The 24696-nt window shown below is 34.7% G+C and overlaps 1 protein-coding gene across 5 annotated transcripts in view; it reads right to left on the bottom strand.

The window, feature by feature from the left end:
• The window catches only part of SBF2 (SET binding factor 2), a 297874-nt gene that overhangs the window by 76928 nt on the left and 196250 nt on the right, over positions 1–24696 (bottom strand). For all 5 annotated transcript variants that reach the window (XM_076344004.1, XM_076344006.1, XM_076344007.1 and 2 more), the window contains exon 17: positions 7899–7967. In XM_076344004.1, coding sequence (XP_076200119.1) covers positions 7899–7967 — 69 coding nt within the window. The remainder of the gene's footprint in view (positions 1–7898; positions 7968–24696) is intronic.

Raw genomic sequence — 24696 nt, 5'->3', positions numbered from 1 at the left:
CAAAATGAGTAAGATCTCTGAATGAAGAATTGTTGTTAAACAAGATGATATATGGAAAAGCAATTTACATATTAAATTAACTTAAGATTCAAAAATCTAGCTTATATTGTAAACATACTGCATGGTGTTTCACATTACACTAGTGTCTGAAGTCTAGGAACTGACCTCAATCTAAAGGATAAACATGTATTTTTTCCTTAGAAAATATGAATCACCTGAAAGAATTAACATCCAACCCTACCACTGCAAAACAGGGCAAGTGTATCATGCCCTTTTACACTTCTCACCAACATTACCACTCACTTTCTCCTAACAAGCCAGACTGGTATCTGGAGTTGAAACATTACAATCTCTGCTGATATAAAGAAGCTTTAGGGCTCTGATAGTGAAAGAACAGCAAAATCCAATGATGAAAGCTAACATAAGTTCTTTTGATACTTATTACTTCATTTGAAGTACTGCAGAAAAAGCTTTCTTCTCTCCTGTGTGATGTCCTTAAATTCACTGCTGTTTGTTTTAGAAGTGTTATGTAAAAAAATAGGAACCACTTAAAGTCTGCCTACATATATTTTCTTTCATGGTTCAGCTTCTTCCATAGTATCCACTATATGATACAGGCATGTTCTTCCTGTTTTTTAAGCAGGCAACTTACTGTATTTCTACATTTAAGGGATTACCATTCTGAGAATGGATAAATAAGTACAGTATTAAAAATAATGTTATTTAATACAATTTCAGTCATAAAAACATTTCCATAGACTAAAATAGTATCAGAACTGGCAGAATAGAGATAGAAGAAGAAAATTAATGGAAGCAGACAAAACTTCTTGCCAAGACAATAAAGGAAGTCTTTCAGGATGGGAGTTTCCTAAATTAAAGCCAGCAATTCAAGAGTGGAGAATTTTCAAGTAGAAGTGATTTCATCCCAAGCACATCAGAGTAAGACAGAAACGTTTGGAAGGAAATACAGTAACTAGATGTAAGAATGAAACTATCTCAGTATAGAAAGCTAACACATTACAGAAAGTCTTTCTAGCTTTATAGAAGGCTAACAGCATGCTGATGTTTATGAGAATTACTTGGGCCAATTGCAGTTGTGCAGAAAACCCCACTAATTTTGCTTTTCAAAATCAATTGTATCATCCCATAACTTCATGTAATTCCCTGGTATTTACACAAATTCTAAAATAAAGACTAATATATTATTATTTATTATAAAGTAACAGAGGTAACATTAGTACCAAATTTTCCACAGTACAGTTGGACTAATATTCCACTTATTCCACCTGATACTAACTGTAAAATTTGCCTGATGAAGACATAAAAATGGAATCAACTCTTCACCCATCATCATAGATTTCCACATTAGCCTTTCATTAGGTAGCTTCTCTGTGACTTCGTAGCTGATGCTATACAATAGAGAGCACATTTCAAATTATGATGCTTCTGTTACATAATTAACCTTGAATTGGGTCTCTCTTGGAAAAGCATTTGATGGTAATAGTTAAAATATGATAAACTACTCTGAATTTCTCTAGTACTGCCTCTTTAGCCCTCAGAGAAAGCCCTTATCCTTATAAATGGGAATCCCTCCCACACCCAACAGGCTCTAGAGTAAAGTGGTCATTTATTTAGGCATTTCAAGGAGTAAAGGCTTTCTTCCACTGAACATCTGTCACAACTGTTATTGAAACTTGGTACTTCATTTCAACTAGTAAAGTATATATTCAAACTAATTTCATTTTATTATTATGCTATGCAAAAGAGCATATCTATATGTCACTGTGGAAAACAGAATTATTTATATTGGTGTCTTAACATGGAATACTTCCAGTTTCACATTTTATCATTTAACTTCAAATTTTTTTCTTAAATCACAATTTTTTACTCACCTTGAAGATTATTAAAAAAAATGTAAACAAACTTAAACAAAACCCACATCCAATAAACACGGACTAACATCTTTTTCATCTCGAAAATGCTACTAGGACAATCCCTAAGATGACCTGAATAAATGTTCTGTACTATATTCGAAAGTTTTAAGTAAAATGATTTACCAAATTTCACTAACCTTTTAAAAACACTGAATAAAACAATTCTCCTATTTTATGTAATTCTATTTCCTTCTCAACAGAGAAAGGTATAGGTGTAAGGAGTACAAATGATAAATGGACAGACATGCAGATGAATGGCCAAACAATAGCATACCCTAAGGATTTCAGTTAGCCCTAGTCTGCAAAATATTTCTCTGATGTTTCATTGCAAGTTCTAGAATAAAATTAGCATCAGTATCCAACTGAAATTTTAGTCAAAAATTGGTAGCTTACATGCATTAAAATAAAAAAATAATAATAAAAAATCAATCCTTCCCTCCATCCCTCCCAAGAATTACATAATTTAGTCACATAAAAATTATGAAGCAGTCTCCAATGCATCTCACTGTGTTATGCTAAATGACAAATGTCAATTTTAATGTAATATATCCAATCTGTGAGACAGTTTACTGCATTTGGGTTATTTTTGCTGAAACTAGATCAGCACTATCCAAGTGTACATCAAGCCATTAAAAACAACAACTGACTCAGAAATCTAAATGACATATTTGTGATTCTGAAAAATAATACTTCTCTGGCTGCTGCAATTTAAAGAAATGCTCGTCTATAAAATATGGAAGTCCATTCATCATTTCTACACAGAACAAACTTTACTTTCAGAATAGTACATTTTTATTAAGCCACCTCCTTTCTTCAAACACAGGTGATCAGAACTGTCACTTCTGAATGCCAAATAACAAAAATTTGCAAGTGCGTTACTATCTACTATGTAATGTGGTAGAATATCCTTAGAAAGGTATGGGAACACAGATTATTATACAATGTTTAAGCATAAAATTTGAGTTATAAAATTTTGAAAAAAATCCCCTGCAAGTGAGAAAGTTGTATTATGATCTGCACATTCAGGTTCTGCAATGGTTGAGGGATGCAAGAAAGAATGTTTGATCAGACTGCCAAACATCACCTTAGCTGAAAAGGGAGGGAAGATGGAGAAGTGCACTCTGACTGTGACTTGGCATGGAATAGCAGTGAGGAAGACAGCTTCTGCTCCATCTGCCTGTTGTCCAGCACACAGGCTGAAACTGGTGCCTGCCATTGATCATCACTCTGTTTGCATACTAAACCTTCAAGAATGGCATCTTGCCACCTTGGCAAAGAGACATAATTGAAACAGAGTATCCAAATCCTGTGAATTTGACGATGCCAATTATATGATCGTCAAACTGTCTTCCTTGATGAGTTAATAAAATGAAACTATGATTAAAATATGTCCTTTTCATCTTGTCCTTTCTTCCCCCATGTAGAAAAAGACCTCTTTTCCACAGCACCAGGGAATACTACATTTCTATTTTATACACAGAAAAAACGACTGCATACCAAATAAGCATGGGTCATCCATACCAAAAAAACATGGAAAAATTCTTTTATCTTCATGTATAAATACATTTTATTTATACTGTTTCAATTTTAAACAAAATTCCAACAGTATTACTAATGGTAAACTAAACCCTTTTTCTAACCCAGAAGCAAAAGATGTGTTTGTTTTTGTGACATTAACAGCACACACCGAAGTCCACTGTCACTGATGAGTCACATTTTGGTCATGTCCAATATTTAAAATTTTTAAAAAGCATTGTGACTATTTTTTCTAGAAAAATTCGATTATTTCTCCAGGCCACAAATATGCAACCAGTACTGACTTCCTGTCTATGAATTTAATCCCACCAGCTATGAGTTAGAGTGCAATCAAATCCTGCCTGATCAAGTTTCACAACAGATCACTCACCAGACTTCAGGAGTTGGAATTCTGAAATTTCACCAGACATCCCAAGAACTGATAGCGTGCTGTACACAGGGTGATGATTCTTGTTATTTTAATTAGATATATGTAGAAATACCCTAGACTAACCTTTACGTAAGTGAAGACATTAAGACAAGACCTGTTAGATCATGCAAGCTTGTTCCTTTCCATACATTTTTTACTGTTTTCCCAAGAATATTTTAAAATACCTCAAGGCTAGAGCATTGAGTACTTCACGAGAAGACTATTCCAGAATCTTACCAACATCACATCTAGGAGTATGTTTCTCTTACTACTCACTTTCTCGGTTTCATCTGCTGGACTCACACAAAACCAAATCTTTCTCATTGTTTATACAACTCAAACACTTGGTGTCTGCACTATGTGTGGCCACATACAGTAAAGCTATTAAGGAAGAACAGGTAATTGTTTCATTAGTGCTCTGCTTTGTGTTAGGTAAATAAAATGAAACTTAACATTTCATATACACAATAGTCCTTTCACAAAGGAACTGTGATGTTGTGTAACTTCTTTTTATTATTTTATTTGAAGGAACAGGAATTACATTAACAATAAAATGTTGTGACATGAAATCCCATAATAATTTCCCATCAAAATGCTAGAGCAAACATAGATGGTAAAATATATATTTGACTGATATAACTCTACAACATTTAGTTGTAGCCTGATTTACTACAGGCTTTCTCACCGATAACTTGATTTGGAATACCACTTGCACAGTAATACCAATGCACACACAAATGAAAACCTGTGTCACTATTAGATTCACAATTCCTATCTATTCCTGGCTACCAAGAACACAGTGCAGTTTCAACAGGCTAGGTGAAATATTTAATATGCTGCTAGCATTAAACACGGTATTCTGATAACAGAAACATCAGTAAAAACAAGTACATACTGCCAAGCACTACTTCACCATTTTTGGGAAAGCATAAACACAATCACATTTACAGCAGAGGTAAGACAGTTCTGCATATTGAAGCAACAGTACTGGAATACCTGTGCTCTGCTTACAGAAAAATGAAATGCAGCTTGAAGTGTGTGTGTGCACGTGCATGTGTGTTTAAACTACACTGTATATGGTAATTAAATAAAATTGACAAGCAACTCAGCAGAAAAGGCCATGACATAGTTTGAAGGTGCAAACATACCAGTTTTCCTGAAGGTATTTTAATAAAAAACAAATAATCTCCCAAATGACCTTAATTTTAGTTTGTACATTCCTCTGGACTTACCAGAGACAGAACAACAATATGCTGTGTTTAGCAACAAAACTTTAATCATTCTATCTAAGATTTCGGTAAAGGGAAACCCAGTGAAAAGAGAACTTATAAACTGTTAATACATTAGAAAGCACAAAGCTCAAGGGAGAAAAGTAAAGAAGCAGGATTTCATATTATTTCTCCCCAAAACAGGGGAAGAGGAACATTAGTTTAGTGTAAGTCTAGAGCAGGAATCCCTCCAAAAGGTTATAGAGATGTTAACGGGGCGGAAAAATGACACCCATTTTTCTTAGTTTAATACTGATACAGAACATCGTTCCTACACAGGTTCATGCCAGATAGAACATACTCACTCTAGTCTAGGATACAATTTTGAAAACCTCTAGAGAAGCTGAAAAATACTTCAGAAGGTTTCATTTCCACTCAAATTCCAAACAGAACCTTACACTGTTAATGTTAATTTTAACTAATTGCTGCAAAGTTTGTCTACTGATGTTACGTTCTGAACAACACATCAGTTTGTGTTTTGTATGAATAGTTTTATACCAAAATAAGTACTTTTGCCAAAGAATTGTATCTAATGGGACATACCAAAGGGGGCCATCACTGAACCTGAGGATTAGATCCGGGAAAAACAAAATTCTTTTTCTATTATGCATGAACAGCTGGCTTTTGCAAGTTAACACTCAGGTTACTTTAATTTTTAATTCAGGTCTGGAACATTAAAAAAATCATCGTGCTTCTTACATCCGGGGACTCACAGTTTCCTGAGTGTATAGTTTTAGAGTTAAATAGTAAGTATGGGACTAGGTTATTACACAAAAAATTTCAGAGAGGTTTTTGTGAGGGAAATGGTGTGAGATCTCGGTACTCCTACCAAAAATACAAGTGTATAGAAGAAATTACTTAAAGATATTCTATATTCAATCCAGCTTTTTGCTCTCCTTGTTTGTAAAATTAAAACTTATTTAAGCTTATTTCAACACTCATGATACTCCATGCAAAAAACCCCTATTTTTTTACTGCCTTTTTTTTTTTCCTACTTGATGAAACTTTACCAAATGAGGAATCTAACCAAACTGCTACAACTCCCCAAAATACTCTCTGTACCTCTCAAGGTAAAGAGCTATGTGGATTCTCTTGGCCATTTTACTAGAGGAACTAAAAATCAGAAAATAAAATTTTTCAATCTGTCTTCGTAATACAGGATTAACGCAGTAGCAAGAATAAAACAGGGAAATGGAAAATCTCTATAGCTCATTAGCTCTTTCTCCAAATTAAGTATTAGTGGCAGCAACAAATGACAAACAACTCACGATTCTGCCACTCAAAGACTCAAAAGAGAGGGAATAGAAAAAGATGAACTTGTAATTAAAGATGGGAGGAAGTTTATTTGCTGGGATTGAAAAATTTAATGTCTCACCACGCTATCTTATATAAGAGAATGAAAATACTCTGCAGACTCTTTCCAGAAAGCAGTCTTGGGGTATTATGTACAGCTTTAAAATAAAGACCATTCAAACTTTTTCACAGTTCAAACGATTAGAAGAGAGAAAAACTACCACTTTATGCTCTACATAGGTTGTAAATACTGGCTTAAATAGGAGATTTCAAGAAACTTCCTATGCATATGACTGTCAAAATTGCTCTCTTCTTCAGCAGACATTTCTGTTTTCTATGACTGGTAAAGTTCCACATTTTTTTATTCTAAAAACTACATCACATAATCTATTTCTAGTTTAAAACAACCAGAAATTGTGCAATTACAATGTATAGTTTAAATTAAAAAGCACTGATTGATTTCTCAGCTTACTGTTGCAGAAACCTCAGTTTCTATTCAGCTAAGATAGGAATCTCTCTGCATTTTATTTATGGCTACTCATAAATGCCTCATACACCATCTGAAGGATGCAAGGTTATATTTTTCTTTATTTCTATCACATTATTAATGTCTAGCTAGACCGTCACAGTAACTACTATTTTGCAATATCATGACATACCAATTACCAATGATTAAACACTTATTTCCCAAACTGGGTTGTATAACAATATTCACATTAAACAAAGATTATTTAATATTGCAAGCAAGTCCATGTTCTGAACTTCTTAGGATGTACATATCTGAGGAGATAAGAAGTGGCACTTGAGCTAACCAGAACTGGTGAAAATGCTACTGTATTGGGACACTGAAATAACTAAAGCCATACTACAAAAGTTCTGCTTTTGAAATAACTGCTTGCAGAGTTTGCATTATTTACATTTTCGTATTTACTATCATATTATATTTTATCACTATCAAACACTATGCAAAAAAAGAAAAGGAAAAAAAACAACACAAGAAATTGAAAACAAATATACAGTTAAAACAAGCCATTCATAACATTCTCCAAAGTTAAAAACTACACAGACTGAACACTTAACATGTGCTTTTTGGCCAATGCTTAGCATGCCAAATTAAACAAAGAGAGTACTCCAATAAACAGTTTTTACACAATAACATCAGAAATTATTATTTTCAATTATTTTAGCGACTAGTCATAATTCAGTGATAATTCTCTAACCCATCATATAAGCCTGCATTTAGTTCTGGGTAAATTAATTTATCATCACCCAACATCAATTAGTGTAATTCTGGAGCAATGTCCATAACAGACTACTAAAAGACTTCCATTGACATCAATCAATTTTAGAATGAACCTTCTTACCTACCAGGTATCTTCTGTCATCGCCGTCTTCATTTTAACAATGTATGTAATGTAAAAAAATACAAAATAGGAGTGGTTTTCAATAAAAACTTACCCTATAAAAAGCAGTGGTCAGGGGTAGCAATGCTGCAGCAATGCTATATTCTTCTGAAGATGAACAATCCTTCAAGAAAAACATATGAAGAAAATAAGCAAAACCATTTTCAATGTTATGCATTATAATTTCATTTCAGTCCCTCTGATATCCTTCCTATACACAATGTAACTTTTAATCACTTGATATCATGTAAGAATAACATGTAAGAATAACATATATTTATGTGTGTGCATGTCTGTATACATATACGTATCTTCCCTCGATTTCTGCTAGATAGGTATTGCCACGATTCTTCCCATTTAAGGAATTTATTAGCAGCTTTCTCACTCCCATGTCTGAAATACAATTTCACCAACATAGTTTACATATAAAAGGAAAGCATTCCTTGTTTAGGAAACAATCAAAAGGTAGCTTGCTTCCATTTGGGTTAACAGCAAATCTGACTAAAATGGAAGTGATGTGATGACCAAAGAATGTACTTTCAAAAAGCTTACACAAAGAAATTGACATTTATTTAATACGAAATAATCACCTCCACAGCCTCTACAAAAGTTTGGCACAAGGTTAACTTTAAAAGAAGATGAAAACCCATTCTCTTTACAGTCTCAGAATGCCTCATTCAACAGTCAAGTGTGTCATTTGTGTCTCTCTAGGCTGAAAAGGGCATGCCAAAGTAAATCAATTAGTAATTGCACTGATGAAAATAGTGATTTTATTATGGAAGTCTTTTAAAAGAAACCAGAATTAAAATGTAACTTAATATTTAAAAAACAAACTACTTGAATTTTTGAGACTTTTTTAAAAAACATAGAACAAAAAATACTCAACAAGAGTTAAAGATGATACTTTTTTTTTTTAAAGTGACTAGATTTTTTTCATTAGCTCTTTTTGCCAACACTGCAGAACACAATAATGCACATAGTTCTTCTAGACAAATGTATCACCATTGTGTCCCTGGATGATGAATGGCAAAACAACGTTTCCATTTGAACAATACATTTCAATATTTTTAACATTCATTCTTACAACGGGCACCCTCCAACTCAAACCACACTCCTATTAACTATCTATAACATCTGACCAAATTCCAAAATTGAAGTATCTCAAGTGTTCCTCTGCCAGACTTTTCATTTATGCTTTCATCTCATATCAGAGTGCTCTAAAACACAGCAACTAGCAAACTAGCAAAAACTTGGCACGAGCCAACTGTAATAGCAGAAATATAAAACCTGCATTACAGGAACAATCATGTTAAGGATCATTAGGATGTTACTTGTACTCATCTCACGCTTCTTTCTTAAATGGCTGCTGAGTGATTATGGACTGCAGGTTTAAAACAAAAGACCAAAAACCTCATCACAAGACTATTTTGCTTCTCATTACTTTAAAAGTCCATTTAAACCTCTGTGATTTTCCAATAATAAATACTTCATCTTCCATTACTTCAATCAAGCTCACCTAAACAGAATACCAATGTCAATACACAGTTAAATATAGTAGCATTTAGAAAACTACTTACATATGTATTCTGGAAAGGTGTACAACAAATTTGTAGATGTGAAGCTTTATTTCTGCACAGAGTTACTGAAGGTTTTAACATGTCTAACTCTGCATGAATGCATGTATGCTAACTGCGCATGGAAAACAAAAGGTGTGCAAGTGCTCACACTTCATAACACATTCCAATCTGGTAGAGGAAAACAGTAAGAAAAGCGGACACTGAGAAACTCAATATATGTTTTAATGATGCCTTTCAGTATTGTGACATGTATATAAAAAACCCAAATTAGTTTGTAAGATGTCAGAACGGTAAGACTAAAGGACATAGCCTCAGCTGCTTTTCATTTTCAATTTCTGCATTATTTCCTATTGTTATCCATATCCTTAACCCCCATTCGGAATTTAGCACATGTATTTGTAGTTTAATATAAAGATATGATAAATATTGTTAGTATTTTTTCACTTAATCAGAAAACTTCCCATTTCAATTGAGACTTTACAACCTTTAGGAATGCTCAACAGCCTTCAAAGAAATACGTATCTTATTTCTGTACGTGCTTATTTATGACCAGGTATAAAATGACCCATCCTATTGTTTCAAGTTATCTACCTAATCCCTTAGCTCAAATTATTTGTAAGAGTTTTGGCTTTTACCCAAAATATACATAAAAATATCTTTGTAAAAACTGAGCAATGTATCTTCACCTAGAGAGCATTCAATATTCTAAGAGCTAACATATGTCTCAAAGATATATAGCATCACCACATAAACAACACAGTAGATTATTTTTCCATTCCTTCTTGCAAGCATGAAATTCTCCACATATTCTATGCCAGCAGTACCCACTGGACTTGTAGTATGCAAGTATTATCTACATATATTTTTTTCTTTTCCAGAATATGACAAGAAATGTAAAATGATCTCAGTTAGGAATAAAGTATAATACTTCTGTTTTAAGAATAGTCAAATTAATTAACTGTTTATCTGCTTTGTAGCTGCAAGACAGAATGCCATAGTTAACAGAGACATTGCACTGAAACCTTAGCTTCTCAATTTTACAGGCAAACCAAAGAACTGGAAAAGTCATATATGTATTGTATGCAATTAATTTAGACTCCTGAAACAAAGCAATTCAGAGGCCTTGTATATAATAATGTCTTTACCAATTGTGAAAAATATCTCTTACTACTGCTACAGAAGTAGACAGATCAAATACCATAAAATAATTAAAGCTGTTCCCCCTAATTTGCACAAAATGAAGCTGAAGCACATCTGGGGAACAAAAATTATTCTCAGCAAATTAATTTCCTAAAAACAATGTCTTATGACAGTGAAATACAGACTTCCACCATGCCATGTGCAGAGCACTGCTTTGAATCCATGCCTAATTGAGTGAAGATCTGGCACATTATTCTGGCCATACTGATCATATATTCAAATAGTTGCTGAACTCTGCAGCAGATTGGAAGTGTTACAGGAATTCAAGTACATTTAAAATACATGTACATTTTGCTATACCGAATTGACAAGTGAGTAATAAAATGACAATGTTTTTCCTTACATTACTTTGATAAGTAATGGATTACTTAAGTTAGTAAGTTACTTTGATAAGTATGGATTACTTCCATACATACTTACTTCGATGATACATGTGATTTACGTTCTGCTCAGTTTAAATATGCAGCAAAACTTTGGTGGTTAGATATTGTCATTACATTGTAGAACTGACAGCTAGGAAGTTACAGGTTTTGACTGCTTGGCTGGACACATGGGACTGCTAGTATCTGGTGAGGTATAGATGGCTTTTGGAATCTGGTAGGTGGCTTAGGCTTCTGGTACTGGAGAGGAGAGGCAACTCTTCTCCTCATTCTTGACTTCAGAACAAGTACTGACCTGAACTTTTGTTTGGAAAACAAGGTATTGTATATCATCATTAAGTTGAGATGCCCTCCACAATCTGATCCTAGCGATCCTAGCTAAGAAAAGCCACCCCAGGTAAAGGTTCCTCCTTGATCTACTACTGAAGGTGCAGGCCCAGATTCAACAACGCCCATAAGCACCCTTTGATGTTCCACTGACTACAAGAGGAGCAAGCCAAAGTCAGTGAAGCACAGTGACAGTTAAGCACAAGCTTACATACCTTCCCGAACAGACTGCCGTAAATAACAACTGATACTTAGGCATTACTACTTTCTCTTAGTCACATGATAAAAATCTAGGAGATATATATTAACTATCTGATAACATTTGGAGTGCAGTTTTCTTTTTAAATCCATCTTGATAGTCTCTCTCATTAATTGCTAGCTGATACAGTATGTTTCCTGTGTTAAACCACATTCTGCTTTGGACAGTAAGCTTTTCAGACAGACACCACTTTTTAATAATCTACAGAAATCTGAGTATGCTGAAAACTTGAGACCCAATTTTGCTTTACATTCAGCAGCACTATAAATAAATGGAATTACCCACAGGCCTGACTATCGCATGAAATTAATGTAACATGCAGTGAATGCATTCAAACTAAAAAGCCAAACATGGCAGCTCTTGATCCATGCTTTTTTGGCAGTACAGTATGATGCATGTATGCTCTGTGAAAAATACTGCTAAAGCAACCCTCAACGCTGCATTGTCCCTCTTGAATGCTGTCAATTTTCATGAAGACCAACAGCATTCATCACCACGCAGGACTAAGCTCATAATGAATCAAGAAAAAAATGCCAGAAACTTTAGAGTCATATGTGGTTTTAAAGCACTAAGACAAGAATTGTTAAGTCAGCATGTGTAAGGGAACCATAAACTATGTGCAGTACATTGGCTACAAATTACAGGTGGAATACTGGTTCCAAATTCAACAGATGATTTCAGTGGTGCCAGGATTTAATCCTTATTGTTACAGATATATTACATGGGCAGAGTTTTACTGAATCACAGAATTTTTATTGTTGATGCAGCTTATAGTTTGGAAATATAAACTGTCAAGCCTAATGCACAAGACTATTCTTTTTGTCTAAAGTAGTAAGAGAATCCAGCAGTCCAGTTTAGAAAAAATGCTTTGTTTGTTAAAAGGAACAGGGATTCACCATGTAGAACTGCAATGCAATTCAAAAGTAGAACTGAATTTTAATGAGCCGATTTTAGAAAAATAATTTTCACTAGATAAGCTGAATAAAGTTTATGCATCCATATATAAATACAATATTAATGCAATTGAACTATTAAAAATGGTAGTTTTTAATCAAAGAAAACCTATTCCATGTTAATTGATATTACAACCAATGTCCTTTATATTCAATCTCAGCAGAGTTAAAAATCTAAGTAAATAAACCGACAATTTCACAATGTACTGATTATTTCTAATATAATTATATGCTGCCTTGAAAGAAAGGTGAAAAAGCCATAGTCCTATTCGATGTAACTTTTAAAAGTGTTTAAACTACAAGTTTTAACTCCACAGATAAAGCCATCATCTGGAGCATTAGTCAAAATGACATATTTTGCTGGAATAAATGCCAATATGACACTAATTACTTACTTATTACTAACAGCATATCATTAACTTCAAAAGAAAGTTTGAATCTTCTTACTGAATTCATATGAAAAATTGTTTTTTTTCAGTGAAAATTAATGTACAGTTACTTTCTTTCTAACATTCACATACAGTTTTGCCTAGCGAAGTTAACATCACTGCTAGTAGCTGCTCTGCTTTATAATGGGATCGAAGTTTTCTTTTTTTTCTTGTCACCAAAGGTGAAATCAAACCTTATTGAGACAGCTACAATTTTGTTAAATGCAACTCTTCCGGGACTTGAGAAACAGGATGGAAGAAAGATATACCTAGGAGGCCCGTATCGGACTACCTGTGGGACTTATCTATCAGCAGAACTACAACAACACATTCAAAACTTGGAAGATACTGCCTTATACAATTCTCATTACTTTTAAAACTTTCTCATTTTGATAAGGATATATACAGTCTTTCAAATGCCTCTTCCTTGGTAAATGATCCTAGCACATTTTACACGTTACTCATTAACACAAGCTTTTAATTTAACTTTTGTTCTACTTAAACACTGTTGCACTGATTCTCAGTAAAAAAAAAACCAAAAATGTACACTCTTATTGTCTATTGTTTCCAGGTTTAACATTGACCAGAATCACACTTTGGGCTTTTAAGGAACAATTTCTCAGGTTGCTACCTGGTTACTATCTAATAGCAGTAATTCAACACAAAGTCCATGTTAGACATACTTCACCTGTGCTCTGAATTATGCCAGATGCAATAGTTTCTTCATACTCTATGGCCATTACATTCATACGAGTGCAAACGCAGAAGACAAAGGAACTGCACCCAACCCAGAAGAATCCTCACCAATTTGTTTTGACCTTGTGGTCTTTCTGCCCGACTAGGAGCCTTCATAATGACTATTTCATTAAGGAACCTGTCATGTCAGCAATAGGATGCAAGATGCTATAGGTCTGCCATTCCAGGTAGCAGGAGATCCAATTCTCTCTTAGAAGGATTTTGCTTTCTGAAGAGCTTCATATTTGTCTTTACCTGGCCCTGAATTCTCATAGGTTTGTCTGTCCTTGAAATATAGTGGTAGAAGGGACAGAATTCAATTGATGCAATTTAGATGGAGTTACACAAGCACATAACGTTGATTTTTAAGTTTCCTTTTGCTTTACTCCGCATGTTCACAAGTTAACAAATGCAGCACGTTTTCTCTATGCAGCTCCATTGTACTTCTGATTTCACAGCAAGCCAAAACAAGAAACAACATTTTACTGACATTTACAAACATTCTTTCTCAATAAATTCCATCTAGGGTTGAGATTAGTCATTTCCTCCTCCTCATAACAAATTATGTTTAGGAAATCAGGAACCTCAATTTTTATGTGCATAAATTACACATTCTTCACTGTATTTTTACTGTACCCCAAAAGCGTAAAAACATTTAACTTTTTTTGCAAGATACTGATAAACACAAGAATGCCATCCCTTGCATCTAAGCACATCTGAGTTTCTTTAACAGAAATGCCATGCATGTTTCTGAATACTGTCATGAGGCCCATGGCAATAAAGTTCAACATACTCAGGCTGTAATCTTCTCCCAAGGAAATGGTTGGGATGCCAAGATGCCTTTTGACTTTTATTTCACAGCAGGGCTTCATTCACAGTGACTCTGTCCAAACCTTAAACTACACCAGCTGTGATACAAGGTCCTGCACAGTAATTTGTAAAAAGTATTTGACAAACAACATTCAAATGATAGAATACATTGCAATTCATGACAAAACAGTGATCAATATCCATTAACAACTCAGTTGGAAAGGCGCGATTAATTCATAATGTACCTACAGACTGCAGTGTACTCCTAAAGCCCTGGTAGACCAAAGCACTTATGCAGTGATTGCAAAACATAAATACAAGATACTCTGTAAACCACTTTACAGACAGCCTGGTTAACTGATCTAAGGAACAACGGAAAAATGCTTAAAATATTAGAAGAACTATTAAAATAGCTGCAATATTCCAGTATAGTCCAGTTATCTATTAGCGAATCAATTCACAAATATGCAGCACGCATTCTTATGCATTCTAGCATTCACTCGGTGCACAGCAGTGTCTCTTCTCCTAAATTGTAAGCAAAGTCACAAACTTTCAAACATATAAGAATACATTCATCTTGCTTAATTTGATTCTACTGTTCTTCTTTAAGTTTCATATGATTTTCTGATTTCATATACTTTTAATAAAAATGCATCACATCATCAGTGCACATTCTATACAATTTTTACAACTTAACAGGAATTAACATCTTTTTTTTAAAAAAAAATCAGATTTCTATGGGTATGTAAAGTCATTCACTGAAAAATCAGGTCTTCACTTTAGAAAAATACTGTTCGGATAGAAGTGGAATTTTACATCTATCTTCTGAAATGCAAGGAGACGATGCTCCGCTCAAATCAATTACCAAAAGATTCTGGGTCTAGTTCACTACGGAGAAATTGAACAAACAATGGCTGATGAAATGTAACTTGGAAGTAGGGCTCACTGAAAATTTTCCATTGAATAGCATGTGATAGCAAAATATTTTCTTTATTTATGCTAAAAACCCTCACTGACATCATCTTAGAAAAGAGAACTTCTAAACCCCAAAGTGTTCCCCTTGGGAGACTTAGTCTCTTATAGGTACCTTGTCAATTATAACTGATTTTCTGGGGAAACAGAAATAAAACCTTGGGCAACACCTTAAAGAAGGCAAGGAACAGGTTTGGGGGATCTACCGGCTAGACTGTACGGAGCAAGTCCTCATAGAATGCATTTCCAGACGCATGAAGAACAAGAAAGTGATTGAGAACGGAAAGCACAGGCTGACCAAGGGAAAATGGACCAACCTCTATGATGAAATAACAAGCTCTGTAGCTGAGGAAAGAGCAGCACGTCTCATTTACCTTGGCTTTAACAGAGCTTTTGACACAGGCTCCTTTGGTATCCTTTGGTAGGCAAGCTGGGGAGATATGGTCTAGACGAAAGAGTGGAAAACGGACTGTACTGTCAGACTCAAAAGACAGTGGTCAATGGTTCCAAATTTAACAGGCAGGTGATTATGAACCGTGTTTTCAGGGGTTGATACTGTGGGAAACACCAGCTAATGTTTTCATTAACAACCTGGAAAATGGCACGAAATGCATCTTCATCAAATTTCTGAATGACACCAAATTTGGGGGAGTGGTAAATACACTGGAGGGCAGGCCTGCTACTAACTGGCATCACAGCCTGTCCAAAACAGATTGACAAGAACCTCCTGAACTTCACAAAGACAAATGCTAAGTTCTGGACAAGGGACAGAGTAACTGCATGCAAAAACATAAGCTACGTATGAACAGCACCTGGAACCATGTGCTGTGTTATACATGTCAAACCAAGACTGTGCCCTAAAATTCAGAAAAAAGCGCAAAATTAATTACCTTGTTTTGTTGCTATTTGCAGATATCAGCAAACTCTGTACAGTATAGACAGCTCCAAGGAATCGGTAAAATAGGTAATATTGCAGTTGAATTGAACAGGCACTCAACATGAGAGGAAATGGAAATATTATGAAGTACCTTGATGTCAGAAAAAAAGCATTGTAAGAATAGCAACAGGCAGAAGAAGTGAACAGATTTACAGTAGTGGTATTAAGTTTCTTGAAGAAATATGTGAGGTAAAGAGTAAATAATTGGAAACGATGCGTAAGACTGATGGGAGATAGGAGGGGGAAGAATATCTTGTAGCAAGTCAAAAATGTTAAAAACATTAGTCTCACCAAGAGATATACTCATACAAAGGGCAAAAGAACAAAACAATTAGAGAGTTTAAGGATCTTATCCAAGAGACGGAAACTGTCAGGAGACTGCAGAACTGAAAGAAGCCCAGAAGAACTAAATAAGTATATAAAGGGAAACACTATGCTCAACCAGCACAGTCAAAAATTATTGGAGAGAAAGCTGATGCCTTTTTTTTTTTTTAAATATATATATATACACACACTGAATGCAGTGCCCCTGCAAACTGAGGTACACGTTTGTGTGGATATAACACTGCCTCTGGGAGATGCATTTTTCACAAACTGCCAAAAGTGGAGTCTCTTTTCAATACGTATTTGACATCTTGTTGCTGGACAGCTTCAGTTTTTCTACGTCAACCTTGATAGTACTGAGAAGCTTTGCTACGGTTTTGGATGAGGCACCAGTTAGTCTGTGTACAGCTGCACCAACAGACAACAAGAATGACAATGACCAGCTGCTTCTGGAAGAAGTTTTCTTGGATCAGCTTTGTTGGTGCAGCTCCATTTCTGGATTCATGAAACAAGTGTCAGCTGCTGGAAGAGGATATTTCTGGGATGCCCTGCAATGGCTGCAGAATTTCAAGGATGACAAAGGGGGGTTTTCTGGTTTTTTTGAGGTAATTCTGCTTATTATAAGGTTGTGAATCTTGAATTCAGCCAGCAAGGGCTTTTCCATGCTTAGGCACAAATGACGCATTGTATTAGTTGCACTGGTGAATTTGACAGATCCTAAAATCCCTTGTTGCCAACCCTGCTGCCAGACCTCTCAGTTCCTTAATAGACTGGAATGTAAATTTTCTGTTATATTTCAAAGAGTAGTTGCAGTTTTAACAACTTTAATACAAGTTGTTGTACAAGTTGCTTTATCCAAAAATCAACCTTGTTACAACATCAGAATAGGCTCATTCCACATCATGAAAAAATCATGCTACTAAAACCATTATCAGAAATATCCCATTTTTCTAGAGAAAAAAATTCCAGCAAATTTAAGGCTTTGTAACATGGGCTGATAAAATCTTTCGAAGGATAAATGGTTCATAGAAAAGAATACCTAAAGCAAATTTGGGAAACTGAAGGACATTATGTTGTGCGTGATTAGGTAGCATGTTGTAGAGCAGTGTCCATCTTGATTAACACATCAGATCTGTGTGATCAAGGAAGAATGTTGTTGCAAAGCCTGGAAAGCCCAAGACATTCAGAGATTTCAAGAGCTGCTTGATTTAGTAAAGTGCTCCCTCCAAGATAACATTCATCAATGAAATATATATGTTCTAATATAAATATTTAAACTATGGAAAAGAAAACTTAGAAAAATATAGTATTTTAAGTGTTCAGATCGTACTTTCCAGTGCATGGCAGCAGCTTCTTTCATATGGATACAGATTTTATTTGAAATCTTACACTTTTTTGTGGTTCAATAATACAAGTATGATAAGTGCATGCGAGATGTGGGAACTGTTTCTTATGAAACTTTTATTAAAAATTCATTCCTTTAATGTTAATAAAGTGTTTGTTTTTCTAAGAATACAAGCGAAAACAAGTGTGAAACATTTTTTGTAAGAGATACATAAAGACAATGGAAGAAACAGTAAAACAATTTTGAACTGGCAACTGTAAAACTACCCCCTGAATATTTCAGTCTTAGAACTTGTATTGATACTTTTCTCTGGGATTTTCAAATGGCTCCAGGAAATCTGAAGGTTAGAATTCCATGAAGTAACTCCTCTGACTTTGGTTACAGAAGTGAAAAAGTAAGCTCCCAAAACATACTGGTTTGTCATCTAGTTGAAGAGGCATGTTTGGATGTCCTTGAGAAAAATTCCTGTTCTCTGTAAAAACAGTTCTGCAGGGCAAACACTACTAGAGGAAAGAAGAAATCCCTGAGCTTGCTGTGTGGACCAAAGAAGCAGAAGTGTAGTAGGGAACTTTGCTGTAGCACTGCCTTCCAGAAAAAGTGTTTCTCTGATACAAATTGTAAGAAGTCTTTGTATGGTCCTTTTCTGTTGCCTTCTAAATCATTGTTAGTAGCAACATCCAGCTAACCAACCACAGAGAAAGCTGCCTTTGCCAGCTTTTGAGTTGCCAGTTAATCCATTTTAAAACACTGGCAAACCTTCTCCTAGGCTATCTGATCTTCCTTCCTGAGGGTTTCACTCCAAACACCTTTCTGCTTTGTTCTTACCTTCTTGAAATTATAGGGGAAAAAATGCAGAAAGGGGAGTTCTGCTATGGAAGCACAGTAAATGGCAATGAAAAGATTCATAAAAGGCAACTTGGGGTACAGTGAAATATTAGTGAAGTATTAAGTCCCAACTACACTCATGCTGTTTGAAAATTTCTTCCACACAATTCATATTTGGAGCTTTCAGAAGGATGAGCCAGATTGCAATGGCTGGAAAAAAAAAAAAGAGTGGGTAGTGAAAATAAAAAGTGAGAAGTTTAAGCATTAGCAATGGCTTTGGCATCCTAAAAACATCAAGACTCCAATTCCTGAGAATGCAGCAGCAAATTACCAAATGAGTGCAGGACAGAATACTGAAGATCAATAGCTGATTTCTGGACAGCATGGCATTATTTAGTGTGTATACTGAATGAAACACACTGTATCAGCATGAACTGTCAGCCATGTACAACAAACATAAATGTGATTACTCAAAAGATAAATACTGCTATCTGTGTCTCCTCCTAACAAGAAATATGAGCAGATATCCTGATACATTTCACCATCTTCTCAGTCCTTTTATCTTACCTGCAGTTCTAAGTAGCAAAGAAATCCTTAGGCTTTCAGGAAGATCTTCACTATCAGAGTTGACATGAATCCCACAGTCCCCATTGCCTTCTCTTTCAGTACCATGCTAGTGCCCCATGGCCACATTATGTCCAAGTTCCTTATGCTGCTGAAATTTTCCATCTTGTTCTTTGCTGTTTTGTAAGGAGATTTAAGAGCGTAGCTTTTGATTCAGTACTGTGAGACATCTTGCTAGGTGATCTTAGTCAACAATTTAATAAAAATTTCAAATACTCTTATTTACCATCCTTCTTCTTTGAACCTTCTCCTCTCCACAGAAAATAAAATAATAAATAATAAAGATCTGGGCTTTCTATATTAATACACAGCGAGAGAGATGGATGCACAAGCACAGTACAATGCTACTGTGTAGCATACTGATGCCCATTTGTGGAACGAGACACATGAATGCGATGATGCAGCAGTGTATAGGAAGGGTAGTGACAAGCAGCCCAAGCTATTCCTGAGTGTACATAGTACGTAAACGGATTAAGTCAGCCTGGAAGGACGCCAAACACATAGCACGGCACTTGCAGCACTACCACTGGATCCACCTGAATGAGGGCACATGAACTGAACAGCAAACTTGCTGCATTTTCAGTGAGGTGCAGAAAATAAGCTATCTTGCCAGGTAATGCATTCCAAGGATTTGACTGTGTGAATGGAAATCATTTCAATGCACCACAGCTGAGTAGAGGACTAGTAATAGCCTCCTCCCTCTGAGCAGACAAAGCTCCTCTGTCATTATAGACACACATGTATTATATATTGTCAAAAAATTATCTCACCATTTTGCCTTCACAGTTCAATCTGCAATTGATCTTATCTGCTCTATTTTATTTACACTAATGAATTAATAAATTAAATTCATAAATACTTACATTAGCCTGACTCTTCTCCAAAACAACCTCTCTCCTCTCCCCACACCCTTAGCTATCACTGAAGTTTAGACCAGATTATAGTATTTTCATAGCTAGGAATAACTGCACAGTAGTAATCTGTTAATACCATATTTTTAGAACAATAAAGGGAAAATTAAGTATTTTTCTCTTACAATAGCTGGTTCCAAACATTTTACTTATTTCAAAAAAAACCACAAAAGCTGACTGATAAGCACCAGAATTTTATATTATAAGGTAAAATGTCTTGTGAGATTTACTGTATAAATAAAGGTATATATCCAAGTTAGATAGTTACTGACTCAAGAAATATGTTACACTTGATAAATTTTTACAAATTACAAGAATGCAAAGATAAAAAGGTCTTACTTTTTTGTGATAATTTACCAAGTATCTGATATGCAACTACAAAAATATTTTCCCAAGTTTTCAAAAGAATTCACCATTGCCTTCGAAGAACATGATTTTCTTCTGACCTTAAATATGGCAGCTAAGTGTCAGCCAAAATTCACCATTGCTGTAACAATAACATGGAGGTGCTGCACATCTGATTTTGATGAAAATCTCTAGAAAATACCTTGTCATTAAATGCTGGACCCAAATCCTTTTTCTTCATCCTGAATGAGTTAAGTACAGAGATATACTATGTGTTGCATTTTTATTTTGTTAGTTTTTAATAATGGCATCACTGCAGCCAGTACACCACAAAATAAGGATTACTCTATCTCATAACAGTAATGAACTTAGCAAGATCAACACATGAATGAAAGCTTTTGTATACCTAAAATTATATGATTACTTCATCTGGGCACAGACAGAGTTAACAAAAAAAAAAAATTAAAGATATAGTATTCAGAAAAGCATATTACCTGCCAACTTTTACTAGCATACCAGTAACCACTGAAGTGAGATAAAGAAAATCTATATGGTAATACTGGTAATCATTAGATGATCATAGCAGAGTCTACAGTACTGAAACAATTTCTGGAATATGTAGAAGTCCCATAACCCAATAGTGTCTCAAATCAAGACATGAAGAAATCTTAAATTAAGGAAACACCTCTCAGTTGAATTGCAGAAAGTTTCAAAACTTTAGGTTTCCAGATACGTCTTTTACTGACATATGATTTCCTAAACATAGTCAACAGATTCAACTATTTTGTAATAATGATTAGTGAAGTTGGTTGTCTGTCATGAGGAAAAAAAAAAAGTTGGAGAAATCACTATGGAGTGATGATAGAATGAATGCAAGAGATTTAATATTAGGTAAAAAATGACTGCCAAAGGATGACTACCAAATACAGTGAAAAGAATACAGAGAGAATAAAAAGGAGACCAAGAAAGCACGAAGAACACTGCTTTAGCTGCTTCCAGGGGCATCTGTTCTGAACTGAAAGCTGCATGCTGACTAGGAAAAGAAATATATCAACATTTTTTTGTTAATAATACGGATTTTAAATACTGCTAACCACTATAGTTCCTGCATACATTGCTAACCAAAATTCATTTTTGAGTAAGTACTTCAGCTTTTATTTCTAAAAAAGTTACACATTCACACAAAATCGTGATAGAACCAAGCTTTACAGTGGTATGGTACAAGCTAAAGGTTTCTGCACTAGATATTTAAGTTCATGATCAAATGTTGTTTTTAGTCTTTTCAGTAAGTTTTTGAAAGTCTTTCTTCAGAAAAAACTTTTATTGGAGAATTTTATAAGTATTTAGGTTATTACATAAAATGACTTCATTGAAAATGAATTTGTTCATGATTTCTTTCTTATTAAACTGTTGCCTGAGTAGCCAAAGATGTTTCATCATTAACATGGAGATTACAGGCTCCACCAGAATTTCAGCTACCCCCAAGGACCTCTAAGGTCAGCTTCTTTTTACTGACCAGATAACAGAGCTACACACTTGTTCATTTTATTTTTTAAGTACATAATTATGTTTCAAATTTTGAAAATTAGATAGGAATAGATGTAGGACATTCAAATTATTTGTTAAGATGGAAAATATGGAACATAGTCCCTTTCCTAAGAGGTAACAGGGAACATATGACATTCCCTGTAATACTCGCTCTCCCTCTTAGCAAGCATCTTTATTTGTTTCTCTTGATGCTCCCATGAGCGTATACTATCACTAACTGGAAAAAAAAAAAATTCAAACTGTCATGGAAACAACGCAGACCAAGAAAATATGTTGACTTAGGTAAATTTGTTAAATATTATTTGGTTCAAGATGACTTGGAAAAAAAGTCATTTCCCCCCCCAATAAATCCTACTCCCCTTCTCCAAAAACAGTATTTATGGAGATCGATAAAACCTGAATGGACAACATGTAACCTCAAAAATGTTTGTGGAATATTCAGAAAATTTCTGGCTGCAGAAACAAGCTTTAACGTGCTCTTGTGGAGAAAAGTATCCAAGAATCAGCAATTCTCCCCACAGTTTTGATTACTCCTAGGTGACCTCAGATGAGATGATTTTCAAGTAAGCTATTGAAGAAAGTGAATGTTTGTATAAAAGAGATAATCAGAATGCTCATATATTTTAGTATACCTGTTCTTACTTTTATGCACAGAATGCCCCCAGATTTGAAGCCAGGAATAAACACCACCAATGGCACCCTGAGTAGAGTTCAGGTAGGATCTTTCACCTTTCCATAAGCCAATTTTTCATTAATAGATAATTATGGTTTGGAATAGTTAATTATGGTTTGCTGGATTCATTTTAAGTTAATCAGTTCTGATGCCTACTGTTTTCATATGCATGTTGTACCTTCAATTTGAAATTAGAAATTAGACAAGAATGATAGAATTCAAATCTTTGTTATATGGTACTTTCATACCAAATTATCCTGAAGCAGTTCTTTGCAATGAGCACATGTAAAATGTATGTTACAGTCTGAGGACCTTTGTTAAAGTTTGGCTGAAATATGGATAATCAAAAAAGTGATTCTCGTAATACCTCTCAAAATCCTGGTTTGGATTTTCTCTGTAGTTATGCTTTTCATGTTTTGATCCATGCAACGCTTCTGGTCTACTGACTATGCCTGAGAGATTGTGAAAAGTAACTGAAAAACCCCAAGCCTACCATCAGTTAAGTTTTCTTCACAGAAAATGTTTTACACAGTAACTGGATCTGTAGAGGTGGAGGCTAAATGGATAGGGGATTGAGAAGGTAACAGCCATCTATCATAATCAAGTCAGGATCAAAGTTTATGACTTTCTTACGCATGCAATTCAGAGGCTGAGTAACAAATTGCGTTAACATACCCGTAGTTGTGGCCTGTGGCTTTTAAATAGAACCACACATGGTTAGTATTTCAGCTATTCCCAAATGACAAAGGCAAGGCTCCAAAATAGTCCATTAAAATAAATATTTTCCTTAAAATTGTTTTTCACAAAAGCAATTATACCTTTTAACTTGATAAATATAACAGGCTAAATTCCAATGAAATCAATAGTCTAAAATCTTGAATTTGGCCTGAAAACAATAAATTAAAGGCCATTTTAGTCCACTGACTTTGCCTGTGTTAACATTTTTTTCTCTTCTTATGAAGAAAAAAAGTCCAAAACAACAACTTGCTTTGCCTCTGTTCTAATTTAAAAAAAAAAAATTATTCAGTAAAGACTTTACGTGGTTTAAGGGTGTGAACCCCAGCTTCTGCTGGCACATAGGCAAGACATTGATCAAGAAACATGTTGTGGGTAGCATCATATTTTGTGCCATCTGTGAATGTAGGTTGTACTACTGCTAATGTTCTTGCACAAGTGGAAAATATCAGAGCATGCATGATGCTTACAGAAGCAAAATTTTGTGAGACTTGAAAGTATAGGAGAAGATATAAAATATTAGCAATTACATTAAGGTATTAAAAATGAAGAAAAAGGAAAACTTGCTGAGAATTAAGATCATCAGTACTGTTGAAGGTATGTACAATACATAAAACTCAGATGCCTATGGTTCAGAGGTAGACAGAATATTGTAATGCAGATAAGGAAAAAGATGGTTTCTAAAGAAGTGGTGCTGAAAATCAAGGCATCCTCATAGTCCAGGGTGACTTTAAGTGTATTATTACTACAGTTAGAGTAAGAGATGATCTAGTAAGATATTTCATTCCATACACCTGGAAGGGCTAGAGAATATTATATGCCAATTGTATGCAACTTATTTAGGTATAACAAAGGATATGTATACTCTAAAGTGATGTTTAATCAACTAACATTGAAAGCAAAGGTTTTACAAGGTGTTCAACTGACCAGAAAAATTAATTTCAT

This window comes from Aptenodytes patagonicus, chromosome 7, assembly GCF_965638725.1.
Source record: "Aptenodytes patagonicus chromosome 7, bAptPat1.pri.cur, whole genome shotgun sequence".
NCBI classification, from domain to species: Eukaryota; Metazoa; Chordata; class Aves; order Sphenisciformes; family Spheniscidae; genus Aptenodytes; species Aptenodytes patagonicus.
Note: the sequence above shows the minus strand (reverse complement) of the source record. Positions and strands in the feature narration are given on the sequence as shown.